The 20,413-nt window shown below is 44.3% G+C and overlaps 1 protein-coding gene across 2 annotated transcripts in view; it reads left to right on the forward strand.

Annotated features, from left to right (window-relative positions):
• Positions 1-20,413, forward strand: part of DENND2B (DENN domain containing 2B) — a 94,431-nt gene that overhangs the window by 3,899 nt on the left and 70,119 nt on the right. For both annotated transcript variants that reach the window (XM_056850706.1, XM_056850707.1), the window contains exons 2-3: positions 6,326-7,546; positions 11,536-11,672. In XM_056850706.1, the coding sequence (XP_056706684.1) occupies positions 6,326-7,546; positions 11,536-11,672 (1,358 nt within the window). The remainder of the gene's footprint in view (positions 1-6,325; positions 7,547-11,535; positions 11,673-20,413) is intronic.

Genomic DNA, 20,413 nt, shown 5'->3' on the forward strand with positions numbered 1-20,413 from the left:
GCCATTTTCTCTAGGGGAACTGATCTTGGTTGTTTGGAGATCAATTGTAATAGTGGGAGATCTCCAGGTACCATCTGGAGGTTGGCAACCCTATTCATTGCCGTTAGTGCCTCAGTGACCAAAGGTGAAAGGCTGTACCCTCACAGCTCAGAATTAAAGGTCTGGCACTGCTTGCTTGCAACCTGAGAGATGCTTGCCTGAACGTGGTATGCGCCTTTGCAAAGTCATTTCTTTGTACAAAGGCTATGTATGCAAAACTACAGGATAGCTCAAAGCCCCTTTGGAAAAAAAGCCCCTTTTGAAATGGAAAAAGCCAGTGGTATTCACATTTCTTCCTCTCTAAACACTGCCATTTTGGCTTTTGAATTAAATGAGATCATGCTTGGATTAACGCTACAAAACAGAACCAGTGTGGATGGCAAAACGCCTGATGTCCTTTTAAAGAATTTGTTTTTCTTGCCTTTCGCCTGTTTGCGAAAGGGACACTGGTCTCCATTAATACTTAGATCTTCTTCAGAGATATCTTTGATGTGGTAAGGTTGCATCTCTCCTCTCGAGCCATCTGTTAGGAGATGCACAATGTAGGAATGACTGTGGAGTTAATACCACTACACAAACTGTTACGCACAGAGTAGGATGGCCTGTCTTGCTGTTGTGTGTAGCAACCTTGCCAAATAGAACTAATTCTGTTACCCCTATGAATTCAGTGTCTCAATAAATTTTCACTAAATTCAGACCTGGCATTTGTGTAAATTATACCCGCTTACATTGGTATAAAGAGGTGATTTGCCTTTGATGCAGCATCTAACCCAGGGGCCTGCAGCCTGTGCTTCCAGAGCCAAATGCAGCTCAGCCCAGAACCAAATATGTCTCTTTTAAAAATAAAAACAAAATCTGTAAATTAAGGAGGGATGCTAGACTAGTCAGACTGTAGAGGGCATGACAGGGAAAGGTTTTTTTATGGGACTTAAGGGCTTCTTAAAGATGCTTTCCAGAGAGAGAAGTTATAAAGCTGAGCAGATGCCATTTGCCAGTAATCCAAGCATGAGCTATGCACAGATTTATGGCACGGCTATGAAACAATTACACAGGGTGCTCCTATGTATATTACTTACGGTATTGTGAGACCTCATGTGTGTCACTTCCTAATAAAGGACTCGCTACAACCAGTGTTTGGGCTGTGGAAACTTTATGGATTATTAAGCAACATGTCAATTACCAGTAATGTTGAGTTGTATAGTTTCAGTTATGCAAATGGGCTTTGTTACCCTGGGTCTTTTTTGATATCTCACTCTGAATTTTGATGTAGTTTGGCTGTTTAACTGTAGAAAGATGCAGACCCTGATCTGGCTGAGTATGATATTGAAGAAGAGTTGGTTTTTATATGCTGATTTTCTTGGACTTTTATGGAGAATCAAACTGGTTTACAATCTCCTTCTCTTCCCTTCTCCTCCCCACAACAGACACCTTGTGAGATAGGCGGGGCTGAGAGAGTGGTTCAGAGAGAACTGTGACTAGCCCAGGGTCACCTAGCTGGCTTCATGTGTAGGAGTGGGGAAACCAACCCGGTTCTCCAGATTAGAGTCCACTGCTCTTAACCATTACACCATAGTGGCTCTCATATAGACACGTTTAGCCAATATTTATTTGCATTGTTTGAAAACATGTTTCCTTTTGTGGCATACTGAGGACTGTGTAGCAGAATCATTCTTATGTGCAGTCACAAAAGTTGGCATTTGAATTTGAACTTTTGGAATAGGTTAGACTATACAGTAAGGGAAAAAAGTATTTGATCCCCTGCTGAATTTGCCCATTTGCCCTCTGACGAAGAACTGACCAGTCCATAATTTTAATGGTAGGTCTATTGTAGCTGTGAGAGACAGAATAACAACAGGAAAAACCCCAGAAACCCAGAAGACAAAAGTCAGAGATTGATGTGCATTATAATGAGTGAAATAAGTATTTGATCCCTTTGCAAAAGATGACTTAGTACTTGGTGGCAAAACCCTTGTTGGCAATTACAGAGGTCAGACATTTCTTGTAGGTGGCCACCAGGTTTGCACACATCTCAGGAGGTATTTTGTCCCACTCCTCTTTGCAGATCCTCTCCAAGTCAGTAAGATTCCGAGGCTGATGTGTAGCTACTCAAACCTTCAGCTCCCTCCACGGATTTTCGATGGGATTAAGGTCTGGAGACTGGCTAGGCCACTCTAGGACCTTAATGTGCTTCTTCTTGAGCCACTCCTTTGTTGCCTTGGCTGTGTGTTTTGGGTCATTGTCATGCTGGAATACCCATCCTCGACCCATTTTCAATGCCCTGGCTGAGGGAAGGAGGTGCTCACCCAAGATTTGACGATACATGGTCCCGTCCATCGTCCCTTCGATGCGGTGAAGGTGTCCTGCCCCTTAGCAGAAAAACACCCCCAAAGCATAATATGTCCCCCTCCATGTTTGATGGTGGGGATGGTGTTCTTGGGGTCGTAGGCAGCCTTTCCAGAAGATTTCCAGTATTTAGAAAACTCCGAGAAAGCCAAGAGGAAATGATGATGATTATTAAAAACAGATTGAGTAATACTGTTACTTTACCTTTCTTCCTATTCAGATAAGATTATGAACATAACTTTGCCACTGCTGTGTCAAAACTATCTTTGACCGGCACTGGATTGGTGGAGGCAGATGATAAACCTGTCCAGCTACTGTAGTCAGTCTTTTTTTCCTGGTATCAGCCACTTCCTTTCCAGAAATAAACAAAAAAAACCCCCCAACAACTCAAATGTATAAAGGTAGACTGGTCATGCTCTACACAGATGGAAACATGAGAAAACAGGCCCAAGGAATAACAACGGCATAACCCATTATTTTATGTTACTGGTTTTCTATCACAGCTTTGTCAACCCTGGCTGACTCATTACTACGAAGTAACCTTTCCTGGAGAAGCAGCTGTTTTTCTTCTTAGCTGGAGAAAGCCAACTGCATTCATGGACGTTCAAGTCACGATAGGAACTTTTTCTCTTTCAGTCCATTTGAAGGTTGTCTGGATTTGTAAAATTGTGATCGGTAGCAAATAAAAGGTGAGCGTCTTTACCTACAAAATGAGCACCGGCTGCAGCTTGAGCATTCCCAGAGCTTGGCAAAGGTATCGTATAAGAATTGATCCTGACATGAGACACTACAACCAGCAGCCCCATATCTTGGTCTCTCACCTCCAGTTATGGAGAGTAATTTAAATATTATATAATGCTCAGTTTTCCTGCCTCCCAAAGCATCAGCCCACAGAGTATGGAAGGGGGAGGACTTGAAGAGTGTGGGTTTCATATCACATGTTTTAAATTAGTAGATCTTACAGAAGCCCCTAAAATATCGATATAATGCTGTAATGATAGTTTAAAGCAGGTTCTCTGAATTCTCAGATTTTTTTAAAACCAAGTCTCTAGCTCTTTCCCTCACAAAGATATAAGGAAGAAGGCATATCTCTGCCAGGGCAGGGCATAGACACTTATTTAAAAAACAAACAAAGAAACAAAGCAGGGAATTCAAAGAACCTGCTTAAACTATCTTTACAACACTACAGTGCTATATCAATATTTTAGGGCTGTTATTTTTAAAAAATGAAATCACTGGGCTGGGGGAGTGGAGAGGGAATGGTTTAACAATGAGGACAGTCCAATCATTGAGAAGCGGGCTGGAGGTGAGTGGGACAAAGAAAACCGGTAGAAGCATTATGCATTAGGAAAAAGCTGACTCAAAACCGGCTTCCAGAAAAATACATTGGGGTAAAAGTGGTCTCACAAGAGCCAGTAAAAACCCCAGGGGGGAAAATGAAGTGAAAAGTAAAGACACAAAAATGCATGCAGAAATCAGGGGATAAAACCGAAGCACTATGGTGCTAGAACCAACAACAATAACAAAAACCCATGCAGGAAAGCCCTGGAATGTAACACTGGCCACTGGAGAGACACTGTCCTTCAGTGTTACTCCTCTGAAGATGCCTGCCACAGCTGCTGGCGAAACGTCAGGAAAGAAAATACCAAGACCACAGTCACACAGCCCGAATAACCTACAAGAACCACTGGCCACTTAGCTTGCTCCTGGTTGTCTGCAGACCTCCAGAAGAGTGGTAAACAAGGGGCTTCCTTGTTAAGTTGAAGGGCCACCTGCCCCTGCTAATTTTGATTTTTCTTAAATATACAAAAGCACAGGAATTTGATGGATGCTGTCAAGGGGCTTTGGCTCAGTGGTAGAGCATCTGCTTGGCATGCAGAAGGTCCCAGGTTCAATCCCCAGCATCTCCAGTTAAAGGGACTAGGCAAGTAGGTGACGTGAAAGACCTCTGCTTGAGACCCTGGAGAGCTGCTGCCGGTCAGAGTAGATAATACTGACTTTGATGGACCAAGGGTCTGATTCAGTATAAGGCAGCTTCGTGTGTTCAAGTCATGTTTACCTGTTGTTGAAGTAGTTCTATACTGTACTATAGTTCAAGGAACTACCACAGCATACACAACTGTATATATCATTTCAGGATCAGGTCATATAAATTTGAAAACCTGCATCTTCACACAGTATGGGTTTCCTACACAGATGTCACTTTTATGAAGGTCAGGGATAAAAACATGTACATGCCTCTCTCTGGACTGTATTTGTTTGGAAGTAGATAGCATCTGAACAGCTTTCCTCTTTGTTTTTTATCCACAGCTGCTTAACAGAGTAGAACACATCACTCTGCTGTACATTCTTGACTTTTAAAGAAATGGTACATTCCCTGCATCCTACCCCTCCTCCATATGTATTCTTCTCTACAGATTTGAATCCCACACAGTCCTTGCTAATATTTTTAATAAGAATCTAAGCCTTTGCTTATTTCTGCAGGTGCCCAAAAAAGGTAGGAAGGGGTTCCATTTAACCCCCCCCCAAATGCTATGCTGAGGATCATGGGACCTGCACAGACAAAAGCCATGTGGGACAGGGTTGTTAGCTTTGTAGCTAAAGCAGTTTCACTTTCCAGTTCTGTTTTGCTCTTGATGGCTGCCAGTTCAGTTCAGGGGGGGGGTGGGTTGTCTATGGTTACAGTAAAGCTACCTGTTCATTGAGTACCTACTGTATGGCCTCCTTCTATAACACTAGCAGCAAGGATGGGGCACACAGAGAGATTCCCCATGGAACAATGAAAACACAAGTTAAAGGAGCTTGGCTTCAGCAGTGTGGAAGCTGCATGGAAACTTCAGGGCAGCGGAGCAATCTAGTGAGATATAGCTGCCAAGGGACACGTCAAACAATTTAACACGGCATGTCCTGGCAAGCAGGAAAATTATGCAGCTAGAATGCAGTTTTACTTGGCAGCCAGTAGCATTACCAACCCAGCAGGCAGGAAGTGTGCTGTGCTGTTCAGTGTCTGTGTGGCAGCCGCTGCCTTTGACTTAGCCCAGCCTCTCTAGCACCAACTCAATTTGCTAATATTCCTTATGGAGATATCCTTTCTATCTAAGAGAGCATTTTTCATCATAACCCTCTGAACTGGCACAAAGTAATATCTTCATTCAGTCTGACCTGGAGAACCGGGTTTGATTCCCCACTCCTCCACATGAGCGGTGGACTGGATTTGTTTCTACACTCCTACACACGAAGCCAGCTGGGTGACCTCGGGCAAGTTACAGCTCTGTTAGAGCTCTCTCAGCCTCACCTACCTCACAGGGTGTCTATTGTGGGGAGGGGAAGGGAAGGTGATTGTAAGCCAGTCTGAGTCTCCCTTAAGTGGTAGAGAAAGTTGGCATATAAAAACCTCCCCCTCCTTCTTCTTCTCCCTTCGTCTTTCTCCCTTCTCCCTTCTCCTTCTATAATTAGAGCTCAACAGACAGTGTTGCTTTCTACATATGCTGTTGAATTACAGCACCTGGATTTGTATTGCCATATGCTCCAATTTAAAATATTGTTTATTGTTTGGGCAGGATGGCATGTCAGCTCTTTGCATAGGCAGGAGTTCATTAGGTGACTTTAAGCAAGATCTGTTTCTCAACCTCAAAATCCTTGCAGGGCTGCTGTAAGGAATACGGATGACTGAGATGTGGAGTGCATTAAATGCTCAAATCCTTCTTTATATTTCTTTCAGAGCTTCATATTTCTTTCAGAGTTCACTTGCCAACTGTAAATAAAAAGGCTTCTGAATTCTTCAAAGCATCCTTCTATTTTAGAGACTGGCACATTTTCATTAATTTCTTTAGAAAACTCATACATTTGGTCCAACTGATAAGACTGGCCATGAAAAAAAGTATGGATTCAATAATTTTTTGATAGTCAGGTAGCTGATAAATATTTTTCTTCTTGCTTTCAGGTGTCATTCGGTCTCTCCCCCAGCACTTTTATACCAGCCAAGAAGCCCAACATATCCCCTCAGTGACAGTGAGGATTCCTGCCATTCCAGCAGTTTCACGAAAGTTTCCAATCCCAGGGGACTCCCCAAGGATCAGAGTAGTTGGGGAGTTACCTTGAGAAGTACCTCCGCTTCCCCCTCTGACACTGAATCTCCGAGTCATCCCTTCAAAGCCATCAGCATTGGCTGTTTGGATAAAAAGCTCTCCATTTATCAGACTGAAGACCAAAAGGAGGCTCCTAAGGAGACACAAGATGGGGAAATAGTAGGCAATCGCCAGCTGTCTCACAGCACTCTGTCCTTGGGGACTGCAGCGAATCTGCGGACCCTCTCCCTAAGCAGGGTTAGCATCCACTCCCAAGCGCCAGACATCAGGCAGAAGATATCGGAATGGGAGTGCCGCAAAGAGCCATCCCCTAGAATGAGTGTATGCTTGGACAAGAGGGATGTTGGAGACAGGCCAGGCAGTGAGGGCTGTCCCAGCATGTTGCCTTCTCCATGCAGCGAGAAGACGTTTGAATACAAAGGCTTCCGGAGGACCAGCAGAACGTTTTCGGAATGCTCCTACCCAGAAACAGAGGAGGAGGAATTCCTGGACAGAGATTCCTGCCACCGGTTTGAAAAGAGGCCGAGCAGGAGCGAGTCTTCAAATGCTTTCCTGAAGGGGCACGCCAGGAAAGAACCTTCTGCCGTGTTGAACAGAATACAGAAAATTGAACAGGCATTAAAAGAACAACCTGGCAGGGGTCTTCCTCAGTTGCCAAGTAGCTGCTATAGTGTTGACAGAGGAAGGAAAAAATCTGTGACTTCCAGTATCGCTGAAGACTTGGCAGAAAGTGCAAGTGATAATAAAGCAGGGAATATTATATGTAGGACTAATCCAGGCACACCCACCGAGACTGAGAAAAGTAGTAAAACACAGCAAGGACTGAATGCTACTGTCAGTTCTGCTGGTCCTAAGCTGCTTCCCGAGAGCCTGGTTAACACGGCAGTAAACCCTGTACCCAAGCCCAAACGCACCTTTGAGTATGAAGCTGACAAGAACCATAAAGACAAACCAAGCAATGGCCTACCTCCATCACCTATGGCTGCTGCCCCGCCCCCTCTTCCTTCAACCCCTGCTCCCCCTGTCACCAGGAGGCAGAAGAAAGAGTCACGCTTCCATAGAAAGTCCCAGAATAGGTAAAGACTGAAAACTATTGTCATACAATCTTAAATATTGTGGAGTCATTTTTGCATATCAAGATACTTCTCCTTATAGGGTAATACTTTTCAGAAAAGAATGAAGGGGGGAAACCCCTTAATTCTCCTACAGCTCTTGTGTTGTGGAATCAATGCTTGTGTTTCCTGCTGGTCTGGATTGTCATATACATTATGGTGTAGTCACTAGTGAAAAGACATGAGACAGTTACGGCAGCTGAAGAAGCGTTTATCTTATCTAAAGCAAGGCAAGATGAGAGCGAGGGTTTTCATTCTGTGAACAATATAACAACTTTATATGTAGGTATTGATTTGATCAAATGCATTGCAATTGATTCAATAGAGAGGCCTCCACCTCTTCATTAACTTCATGGTGACATTTCAGTGTAACTGTGATAATAATATTTTAATAGAATGGATTCCAGAAGCCAATATGTAGCACTATATTCTATTCTGGTGAGTTCCTTCTCTGTTGTAGAGAAACCCTTAGGAATAGCCCTAGGTAGAATGAAGGGGACTCTACCACAGTTCTTTGAATCCAGTCCTGTAAAGTTTATGTACATTTGGATGCACATATAGTGATTTTAAAGCATGGCATTTCTAAGCAGTATTTTGGTTATAATTTACACACAGTGTTCTGGGTATGGTCTCATACCAGTGTAGTGTCCGAGCAGTTTGACCTGATTGACATTTGGTGTTCGTTTATGTATGTGTGTGGTGGGGTGTTGAAATAATTGATCTTTCAGGTCTATGATTCAGTTCCAGAACACCTGTTTCTGGGCTGCCTCAAAGTATGGTAAATAATCAGTGTTGTTTAACATGAAAAACCCATACCTGTTGCTTAAATGTGAATGAGAATGTGTATCCTTGAATCTTGGTTATCATCTCAGCAGTGACAGTCAATTTCCTTTGTATGCTTTTTGGATGAGCCTTATTTTAGGAATAACCCTTTGTTTCAGAAATTAATAGATTGGCACAGAAGACAAAGCACATACATTTCAGAAAGCCTTGATTTCAACAGTGACTGATCTCGAGCAATGATCTATTTTGCCCGTGTATAATTTAAAATCTACTATCTCTTTTGCATAGTCATGGAATGAGTAGATGTTAGTTTATTGTTCATGGCCTTTGATGTGACAAGATGACTGGTGGGTGATTTTAAGAAGAATTAGAAGAGTTGGTTTTTATAGCCTGAAGAGGAGAAGACTGAGAGGGAATATGATAACCATGTTCAAGTACTTGAAGGGCTGTCATATAGAGGAGGGTGCCGAGTTGTTTTCTGTTGCTCCAGAAGGTCGGACCAGAACCAACGAGTTGAAATTAAATCAAAAGAGTTTCCGTCTAGACATTAGGAAGAATTTTCTAACAGAGCGGTTCCTCAGTGGAACAGGCTTCCTCAGGAGGTGGTAAGCTCTCCTTCCCTGGAGGTTTTTAAGAAGAGGTTAGATGGCCATCTGTCAGCAATGCTGATTCTGTGACCTTAAGCAGATGATGAGAGGGAGGGCATCTTGGTCATCTTCTGGTCACTAGGGGTGTGGAGGGGGGAGGTAGTTGTGAATTTCCTGCATTGTGATTGGACTTGATTGCACTGGTGGTCCCTTCCAACTCTATGATTCTATGATTCTATATGCCGAATTTCTCTACCACTTAAGGGAGAGCAGACTGGCTTACAATCACCTTCCCTTCCCCTCCCCACAACAGACACCCTGTGAGGTAGGTGAGGCTGAGAGAGCATGACTGGCCCAAGGTCACCCAGCTGGCTTCATGTGGAGGAATGGGGAAACAAATCCAGTTCACCAGATTAGCCTCTGCCGCTCAGGTGGAGGAATGGGGAATCAAACCCGGTTCTCCAGTTCAGAGTCCACCGCTCCAAACCACTGCTCTTAACCACTACACCACTCTGTCTTTTACTGCTCCAGCTAAAGCTTGTGGAGGTCCTCAATGAAACCTAATGATGAACTGGGAGAAGGATGCTGATAGGTAGAAGGGTACCAAGTATCAGGGAAGCCGAGACAGGATCTACAGGACCTAGGAGAGTTCCAAGGAAATATAGATATTGCTCTCACTGGAAACAGTCCAACTGAGCACTTAAGTAATTGTTTTCCCTTCTCTGAGACCTTTTCGGCACATTCGAATTACTCCTGATTTTCTTGGCAGTCGATCTAGAAGCACTGGAATCAGTTTGGGCATGGTTTTTCTGCTTGTCTGCCCTTCCATTGCATTTTCACAGTTGTGCAGTTAATTTTCTTCTGCACATTTCTTCAATAATGAGGATTTTCAAGGGAGGTTGCTGTCATCTTTGGTGGTGTCATCCACAGTGTCACAGTACACACACACACACATCATATCTCTATATATAATCTCCCTCCCTCCCTCCCTCCCTCCCTTCTATCTATCTATCTATCTATCTATCTATCTATCTATCTATCTATCTATCTATCTATCTATCTATCTATCTATCATCTATCTATCATCTATCTATCATCTATCTATCATCTATCTATCATCTATCTATCATCTATCCATCCATCCATCCATCCATCCCTATTGTTAAAATGTTCCAGCGATATGTATAAAGTTGTGTGTGTATCTCGCTGGAATATCTTAACAATAGGTGTATCAGGTTTTCTTAAATCCCAGTTTTCATTTTAAAAAGTAAGTTTCTGGCTGTTTCCCTTGTGGAAATATGCCCTTTTCCTTATATTTCCTTATACTGATATTTGGTGCCATTAAAAAAGAAAGAAAACAAAATTACATCTCCCGGGGGGGAGGGGGAGAAAAGGGAGCGGTTTGCTCGCCAAAGTCAAATCATGGAAAAATGGGCTGGAAGTGGGTGGAAGTGGACGGGGCAAAGAAAACTCACAGAAACACTATGGTTAAAAGAAAAACCGAATCAAAATTGGCTTCTGGGGTGGGGGAAGGAGTAAAAGGGATCTCAAAGGAACCAGGAAGAAAAAACCAATGGGGGGGGGGAACAAAAAAAGTGAACTGAAAACTAAGGTACCAAAATGTGTGTGGGAATCAGGATGAACTGAAGCAGTAAACCACGCGGAAAAGGTCTCGCTCTCTTTTGTTCACTTCGCTTATATACTAGAGCCGCCTCTCCTTTTAACTGTGAAAAGTTCCCAAGGGACAGAGTTACAGCTTGGAACCTTGTGGTCCACTACAATTGAGCGGCTACTAGGAGCACCTTTTCTAGTCTCAGGCAGGGGATTATGGAGGAGCAAGGTAGTTAAGTAGCTGGTGTGTTAATAAGGAAGCATGGACAAGCTTGGCACCCAAGAGAATTATATACTATGTCCAGTTCCTCTTTGAGGCTCATGAGTTGTTCTTCTTTGTCATTAGTTCCATTTTTGGTGTTTTTTTCTAAATATGGTAAAATAAGAATAGTGGGTATGTTTTGGAATTTTTAAAAGAATGAGCTTTAACAATTTTTAAGTTGCCAGCTTATACTGAATCAACCCTATGATATAGTATCCATGTAGTCTGGCTCCGTACACATTTACCCCAGAGTAAATTCCACTGTGTTCACTGGGATTTATTCCCAAGTGGATGTACATAGAATAAAGTGTGCAAGGTAGAGGAGAAACACTGGGATGAAGAGCATGATAGAGCATTGTCTGCTTATTATACCTTCGTCCTAGGTATATCATATATATCATATATCTTTTCAGATGAGCTTCTGGGGGCATGTAGGAGGGGGATCCTGGTCGTAAGCTCCACCCCAATGATGAGAGTTTATTTGAAGCTGTGTGTGGAATCTACATATGTACAGCTTTTAGGCAGCAACCAGGCTCTCTGCTTTTCTGGATTTCAGTAGTATGGTGGAGGCTGGTATATGCATGGAGCTTGTTGCTATGGTTTCCCTCTGTCATTTCATTCCCCACAGAACATTGTGTGAATTATTCTTATGTCTACACCAGGCCTTAAATTAGTTAATCATATTGTTCTATTGTTTTTCCCCCCTTTAGAAAATCCTTTGAGTTTGAAGATGCTTCCAGCCTCCAGTCTTTGTATCCTCCCTTCCCAAACGAGAACGGTACTGAGAGCCAGCACAAGTCTGGATCTAAGAGCACTTTAGAAGAGAATGCCTATGAAGACATCGTAGGTAAAGACCTGCTACAAAGCATGGAAGCACTGATTTGTGCTGAGCAATCATAGCCAGGCAGGGACTTGTTAAATATGCGCCCTGTTACAAGAGCTCTCGGCTGCTGCCAGCAAGGAGCAGTTAAATGAAGGGTAAATGTACTGATGCGTCAGAGCAAACACATTATTCACAGATTGCAAGCAGGAGGTCTTGATTCCTTCAAACCTCATTGAGTACTCTTATTGGAAACAGATTGCTGGATCAGCCATCACTGTGTTTTTCATGGACTAAGTCACTATTTTTGAAGTCTTTGGCTGAGACCTAGCATGGGTTTAGAATGTAGAAAGGAAAAAATAGATGCAGAGTTTGCAGAACTATCAAGCAGCAGCAGTGTGGCTCTTGTGTTGTTGGCTTATGTCTACGTAAACTGTCCCAGAGTAGTTACCATTTTCATCAATCCCAACCTACGCGGGCGACCGTGCCTGTCGGCAACACTCCGATACAAGTTCAGCATGTAGCGCAGTGGCTGTCCCTTGGCTAGATGCTTGTTTCAGCCCTGGGGCCTGGTCTTGGGTGGGGCATGGCCCCAAAGCACCGGAATGAGTGGAGGGAAGTGGCCCCAGTGAGAGCCTCCACAGAAGCGGGTTCCCCCTGACTTATCCCCAAGCCATGCTCTAGAGGAAACAGCATTGTCAAGAGAAATAAAGCTCCACAAGAACGTAGGGCAGCAAGGCTAGCCATGACATCGCTTTGGTTAGGGGCCAAGGCTCACAAGGCAGAAACAATGAGGCCCCACAGGACCAAACAAACTATGCTGCCCTCCCTAAAGGAAGCCAGGGCCCCACTTCTAGCCTCATGCTACAGGCCCATGCTAGGATTCCTGGGAACTCAGCAGAAGCCCAGAACTCAATTTACATCCCCACAATCAATCCCAGCCACTTCCCACGGCAGCAGTATATGACTTTGTGTGTTAAGTACCTTCAAGTCACTTCCAACTCATGGCGACCCTATGAATCAGTGTCCTCCAAAACGTCTTATCTTTAACAGCCTTACTCAGGTCTTGCAAACTGAGGGCTCTGGCTTCCTTATCAATCCATCTCATGTTGGGTCTTCCTCTTTTTGACTTTTCCTAGCATACTACCCCCCTTTATAAATTTCACTGCATTGATTCTGCACAGAAAATCTCTGTTTATAGTGTAAAGGGAAAGTGTTTCTTAGTGTAACCATATACCACATACGCTAAGAATGAAGGGCATAGGAGCGAACGAAAAATAGTTAATTGGCATATTAAGGACATGGATATTGGCACTGGCATACCGATTTTCCTTCATCTTCTATGACTTCCTTGCAAATGGTTGTTTGATCTCAAATTGTGTGCAACACCCACGAACAACTGGAAAATAGTTTCCCTTTTATCACATACTCAAAATTGTTCTACACTGAATTGCATTTTTCACATTTGTTTTCCTGCATTGCCATTTCCCATGGCTGCCCAATCTATCCTATCCACACAACCCATTTAATAGAAAAAAAATATTGACTAACTAACAAAACGGATGCTTTTCTTGGCTGTCTCAGTCTTTCTGGAGAGGCAGTGGTAGGGGATGCAGCTTTATTTGCTTCAATAATAGCTAAATTAGCACGTTTAAAGCTTATCCCCCCTCCCACAAATAAAATGTGGTATTTACTGTTCAGAATGCAAGATCAAAGGGGGGAAAATCATGGAGTTAATCAAATGTGCCATGAACCTGTGGTTTCTCTTGCATGTTACTCATTAGGAATCTGAGACTCTCTGAAAGCTATTCCTTTTCATCCTGTGTAAGCAAAACTTTGAGAGCTGTGTTGTGTCTTGTTAGAGATTGTATTTTGAAACATCGTTGGGGTAAGAATAACAATTCTTTTGGTTTAGTAGAAAACAGAAATAGGCAACTGCAAATACAATGCCTCTTTGAGAAAAAGGTACCTGGATGTGACTCCTAAAATATATGAGATGAGATAATCTTGCATGCCAGCTGTGCAATATTAGGACCAAACCGGAGGGGGGGGTTCTCTATTTGCTTCCCCCCACCATGAACTGTCAAAGTGATAAATGAGATATAAGTTAAAATGTCTGATTAACCATGAATCTTAGTGGGCGGTTATCAGTTACCAAACTTGGTTGTTGTGAGGATAAGAACATAAGAATAAGAACATAAAGAACATAAGAATCACCTTGCTGAATCACATCGAAAGCTCAGCTAGTCCAGCATCCTGTTTCTAATATTGGGAAGCTCATGTGAAAGGCATGAAGGCAGCAACATTTAGCTCTGGAATAAAATGGGGTAATAACTGGGAGGAAAAGTGAGATGCAGAAAAGTGACTTCCTTTTTTTTGTTACTTGGTTCTGGTACCTTATTGCATGGTGAGGTTAAGCACATTACTGTTCACAACAAAGGCCATTTATGCATGGCTGTTTCCTCTTGGTAACCCCACCATCTACTTCAGGGCTTTGCCTTGATTTTGCATGCCTTTACCGACTGTCAGAGTTCGCCTCACTCTCCCCTCGCGTTTCCACGCATATTACCCGGGTTTTCTGGATGCTGGCTAAACACAAATCCAGAAAATGTGGGCAAAATGTGCAGAAATGCAAGGGGAGAGTGAGGCGACCTCTGACGGTCAGAAAATGCATGCATAATCAAGGCAAAGCCCCGAAGTAGTTAGCGGGGTGACCTCAAGGAAATAGCCATGCATAAATGGCCAAAGTGATTCAAAGTGGGTTGGCGAAGAGAGCCAAATAAAGTACTGGAAATAAGCATTCCACAAGGGTGGTGTGTATTGTATGTCTCTTGGGGGAAAGGAATACACTGGAAGGGTTGCTTTCAGTTTTAAGAGTTACCTTGTTAATGGCACCTTACATAAATATCTGCATCAATGGAATACTTTTAGTAATTCTTGTTTTGCAAACGATTGTGGTGTGACGAAGATTGCAATACTGAAATCTCAAAATTATTTTGTAGTGCTTTGTTTAGTTGATAGATGATTCTTTCCCTAAAGTGGAGATTAGATAGTTTCCCACATTCTGGGCAGGATTGCCTGCATATGGAAATCAATATTCACATGAGCATCTTCTCTACAATACACCCAAGACTGCACCAGGGGGATAAAATCTCCCTAATCTGGCTCCAGCAGCCTAGATAGCTCAGCGTAGCCTGATTTCACCAGAGCTCGGAAGATAAGCCATGGTTAGGACTTGGATGGGAGACCACCAAGGAAGGCTTGGGTTGCTATGCAGAGGAAGGCAGTAGCTAACCACCTCTGTTCATCTCTTGCCTTGAAAACCCCCATGAGAGGGTCACCATAAATCAGTTACAACTTAATGGCCCACTTTACCTTTAATTAGACTTCCAATTTTGCTCGATTAGAGCTCTTTCATCCTGTATGTTTTAGTTAATAGGCATCATCAGTACTGTCACTACAACAGTCCGATCACTCTGGCACCCTTTAATGAAGACTCTCCTCTCCAACCAAAGCTTGATAGCTTTCACTTACTGTAAGGACCATGTTGTTGTGGTCAAACATTTGTCACATCCTTAATTTTAATCCTTGTTTTAGTCTCCTTTGATCAGTGACATATAGTTGCACAGCACAGTAAATGGCTGTATTCTTTGCTATGGTCTGGCACAGGGGTCGGCAAACTCATTAGTCAAAAGAGCCAAATGTCAACAGTACAACGATTGAGATTTCTTTTGAGAGCCAAATTTCTTAAACTTAAACTATATAAGTAGGTACACTGTTTATTAACTTAATAAACTTTAATTAAAGTTTTAAGTCTTAATTAAACTATAGGTACACTGAATAAAACTTGATATCATACTTAATAGTGATCTTATTTATTGATAAAAATTAAATTGTAAGTCCCTGCCATTTCCCCCTCCCTGTCTGGAGTCCTCGTCTGGAGGCCTGGTCTACCGCCATAAAAGCCTATTGGCTTTCTTGGCAGTAGACCTGGCCTCCGGAGGCCCATAGAAGCCAATTGGTAGACCTGGCCTCTGAAGGGGGACTTTTTCAGGTCTACCGACAAGAAAGCCAGTGGGTAGACATGGCCTCTGAGGAGGGAAAAAAGTAAGTAAGGTATCCATAAAATTTAATCTTGACAATGACTGACAAACACTGTACATTTCCCCCATCTGCATTCTCAAAATGGAATGCAGGGGGGCTTATTGTTGAGTTGTGCATCTGAGTGGCAAATCCAAGGCAAAACCTCCCATTCGCAAATGGCCAATAACCCCCATGCAGAGTTTTGAGAATCTGGATGGGGAAAATGTGCATCTGAGTGGCAAATCCAAGGCAAAACCTCCCATTCACTGGCAGGGCAAAGGTCTCGCCTGTCCGCGCCGACCCCCGAGCCACGGCCCCTCCCAAGAAGCCGGCTCCGCTATCTCTCCCCCCCGGTCAGCCAAACGTCCACCCACGCTCAGCCAGGGATGAGGATACCGGCCAACGAGGGACGATAAACCGATGACTCCGCCGACTCTTCCACCCCTCGCAGACGATGAGGGGAGCTGAGGGAGGGGGGCGGGCTCCTAGTGGAACAGCCGGCCGGGAAAGAGGCACGGGCAGCCGGGGAAGCAGGAGGCGGGGCAGGGAAACAGCCCGGCGCACCCCGCCTAACAGCTGGGCAGGCGGAGCCCCGCCAGCCTCGAGACGACCCAGGCGAGGCGGAGCCTGTCTCTCCCCCCACTTGCAGCAGCAGCCTGGGCGGCCGGCTGCCTCCTCTCCCCACCGCCTCTGATCCCTCCCTGCCGGAGAGAGAGAGAGAGGAGGGGAGGCCGGGGGAGGGGGCTCCGCCTCCCGCTCGCCTGCTGGCTCCTCCCGCCTGGGGCGCGCTGGAGCCTGGCAGGAGCACGGCACCTCTGCCTGGCTGGGCGCGGGGATGCGGAGGAGCCGCATCAGCTGACGGACGGGGGGGTGGGGAGGCGGGGAGCCGCACTCAGTGGGCCAAAGAGCCGCATGCGGCTTGGGAGCCGAGGTTTGCCGACCACTGGTCTGGCAGAAGATAGTCTGTTGAGCATGCTGTAAAGCTTTTATGCTCTGCTCCATGTTCCATGCCTCTTTCATGTATGTATGTGCTAATGTTACTAAATTAGTTGCTGACATTTGCATGATAGGTAATGTTCCATAACAGGTGGGGTATTCTGCCAATCAAGCAAGGCTCTTGTCAGCCTCAGGTGAATTTGCAAGCATTTGGGAACCAATTTATTACTCTTTTATCCATCATCACAGAGGGGGAGATTGAAGTATTTAAGATTGAATTAAAGAGAGTTGATTTAGTACTCGTGTCCACCCAAGCCCGTGTAATTTGCCCAGCTGCACATTAATTCAGTCAAATAATTTGTGACTATTTTCACATGTGCAGGGACGCAGTGAGGAAAACCATGCCTGACTTGAAAGGTACAAAATAAGTTGCTATTCATCGTTCTGCTTCTTGCACATAGGCTCATCAGTGCTGGGTACTGATTTAGTGCTGTGATTGTTAAGTTTAGGTCAGTAGGGCCCGTCCAGTGCTTTGCTGTCCAGGGGAAGTTTAGGAAAAGGGGCACGTGGGCTTGGTTTGGACCCCGCCTGGCTTGGATCCAGCCAGCAGCATCTTTTGCCTCCTCCCGACCCATCGTTAATGGGAAACAAGCTGAACCCGCCTGGTCTAGGCTAGTGGCAGCATGAGTCTGGGAGGCAACAGAGGACCTGCACTATGTCCATCATGTCCTCCTGCACAGTTGGCAGCTAAGAACAGGCCAGGCTTTAGAGGCAGCACCAGCATTGCAGGGCTCAGCTTGAGCCAGGCCTGCAGTAGAACAGGTACAGAAGGCAGCAGGTGACATGGGCTGTGCCCATTGCCTCTCTCTACCCCAGTGCTCTCTGGTAACAAACTGAGCCTCAGTGGATACTAGCCATGATGCATACCTATTCTCTCCAGGATCAGAGGAGCATGCCTATTATATTAGGTGCTTTGGAACACAGGCAGGATGGTGCTGCAGTCGTCTTGTTTGTGGGCTTCCTAGAGGCACCTGGTTGGCCACTGTGTGAACAGACTGCTGGACTTGATCAGCCTTGGTCTGATCCAGCATGGCCTTTCTTATGTTCTTAAAAGAGTGCTCAGATCAGAGCAGAAAGCACAGGCAGAATCTGGCGAGCTCTCAAATGTGTTTTTAGGATGTTTTTAAAACTTAATTTCTATTGAAGGCAGCAGCTCATAAGTAACCTTAATGGCATGCTATTCTGTTTCTTTTCCTTTTTTTAGCATTGTGAAAAGCCTGGTGCTGGGCCTAAAGGTTGTAAGTGGCCCCTGACACCAGAGGTTTTCTCTCTCTCAAGTGCCTTAGGGTTTCTAGACCAGTTATACTGCATGATACTGAGCAGCCTTATTTATTTAATTAGTTATAGATAGCATTTCAGCTAAAAAGTGCCAAGTTATAGAGGTCAACAACTGTTAGTGTGGTCCCATCGAATTGCTACATTATGATCAACCTCATAAAATCACAATTAAATTAATGTGGAGACAAGACTGTAGTACAGAGTAGAGCCCCGTGGCGCAGAGTGGTAAGCTGCAGTACTGCAGTCCAAGCTCTGCTCATGACCTGAGTTCTATCCCGACGGAAGTTGGTTTCAGGTAGCCGGCTCAAGGTTGACTCAGCCTTCCATCCTTCCGAGGTCGGTAAAATGAGTACCCAGCTTGCTGGGGGTAAAGGGGAAGATGACTGGGGAAGGCCCCGGCAAACCACCCCGTAAACAAAGTCTGCCTAGGAAACGTTGGGATGTGACGTCACCCCATGGGTCAGGAATGACCCAGTGCTTGCACAGGGGACCTTTACCTTTTACAGAGTAGATTAAGAAGTCAAGGCATGTATTTACTTTTTTTTTAAGGTAACATTCAAAATGAAGTGTTACTTCATCTCAAGAACTATAGAGCTTCTCTGAAAGCCAGTCCACTCAAGATGATTTCCTCACAAAGGTCATTAACATGACAAATGTGTGTGAATTGCACATGTATCTGTTCTGAAGCATTTTGCACATGCTGAGAACTGGCAGTAGTGGCACAGGTGTGGAGGAATGGACATGTGAGTATTTTGACATGTTAAGGTGTACATGTGGAGTAAATGCTAGTTTGCTCCAAGGAAACGATGCCCGTAGGACTGCTGCACTGCGTCCAGTTTCCTTACTCTTGCCGCTTCCCTTAAATGTGGATATGTTACGTTTGAAATTGCTCTGAGTGGACAATTTGAATGCACAGACTTTGTGTACAGATTGAAATTTTAAAATGCCCTGTGTAAAAATGCATTTACAATCCTTTTTGTAAAGCACTCTTCAGTCTCCTAGCAAACTTCTTTGAGAGGAATGTGTTTGATTAAAATTCTTTCTTTCTCCTAAGAGGTCTATTAATAGTAAGCTTATAATTAGAAACTCTGTGATTTTTTGTTGGTCCAGAATCTATGAAACCATAGAGGCCTATTAAAGACATGACTCCTGTGTGTATATTAGAATGTGTTTCCAACAGACATTTTTTGACATTTTTTTAAGTGTAGGTTTACTATAGTTATGTGTATTGGAGCTAAGAGGCTCTTTTCCTTTTTTGGATAAAATTGCCATGCACTATGGCTGGCTCGCACATGAAGTCTGTACTAATTTGCTTTGTTCACATTTTCAGTGAATAGCAATCTTGTCCGGTTGCATGGTAGTAACTAATGAGAATTAGTATTAGTGTATGTAACCATTCCACAGGTCTTCGGAAGCGTTGGTTGCTTAATCGCATTTTTTGAGGAACCTTTCTACAGGAGTGACCAGAGTGACTTATAAGCATAAAATGCAATAAAATCTCTCAAAGCAAACAAATATGTGAAAACCTTTAAAATGCTACAAAACATTTAAACAGGCAACACTGATCACTATTTTAAAACATTTATACCCCATCTTTCCTTGTGGTTCAAGGTGTCTTACAGTTCCAATTAAAGCCAGAATAAAGTAGCAGACCCCAAATCTCTTCCCCCCCCTTAAAAGATGCCTGCCATTCACACCTCCTCAAATGCTCTGCCAAACAGGCAAGCTTTGTAGATCCCTAAAATCTCCAAGGAGGGGGGCTCCCCTCCCCTCTTCAAGAAGCCCATTCTGCAAAGCAGGAGCTACGAAGGAGAAGGCCCAGGCTCTGGTCGGTGCCAGACGGGTGGTGAGACAGTGAACAGATAGCTGCCTGAAGACCCTAGTTGGCACACAGGGGCATATGGAAAGAGATGGTCCTTCAGGTGTTTGGATCCCACGTTGTGAAGTGCTTTAAAGATAATAACCAGTACCTTGACTTGAACTTGGAAACAGGCTGGCAGCCAATGTGGATGTTTCAAAATGGGCAACATATGTTCCAAGCAGCTAGCCCCTGACAATAGTTGGGCTGCCACATTCTAGACCAGTTGTAGTTTCCAGGTTGTCTTCATGGACAACCCCACATAGAACATGTTGTAGTAGTCCAACCAAGAGGTTACAGGAGCACGGATCATCGTGGTAATGACAGAGTTGGCTTACCAGATGGAGCTCATAGAAGGCTCTCCTGGCCACCATGCCAACCTGCCAACCTCAAAGAGCTTGGTAGGGTCCATGAGCACCCCCAAGCCCTTAATCTACTGTGGATTCAGTCCCTCTAGAATATCAGCCTTCCCAACCTGCATTACTTCTGTCTTGTCTGGATTTAGCTACAGCTTGTTCTGCCTTAGCCACCTGACCACAAAGTCAAAGCACCA

This window comes from Euleptes europaea, chromosome 6 (assembly GCF_029931775.1).
Source record: "Euleptes europaea isolate rEulEur1 chromosome 6, rEulEur1.hap1, whole genome shotgun sequence".
Taxonomy (NCBI): domain Eukaryota; kingdom Metazoa; phylum Chordata; class Lepidosauria; order Squamata; family Sphaerodactylidae; genus Euleptes; species Euleptes europaea.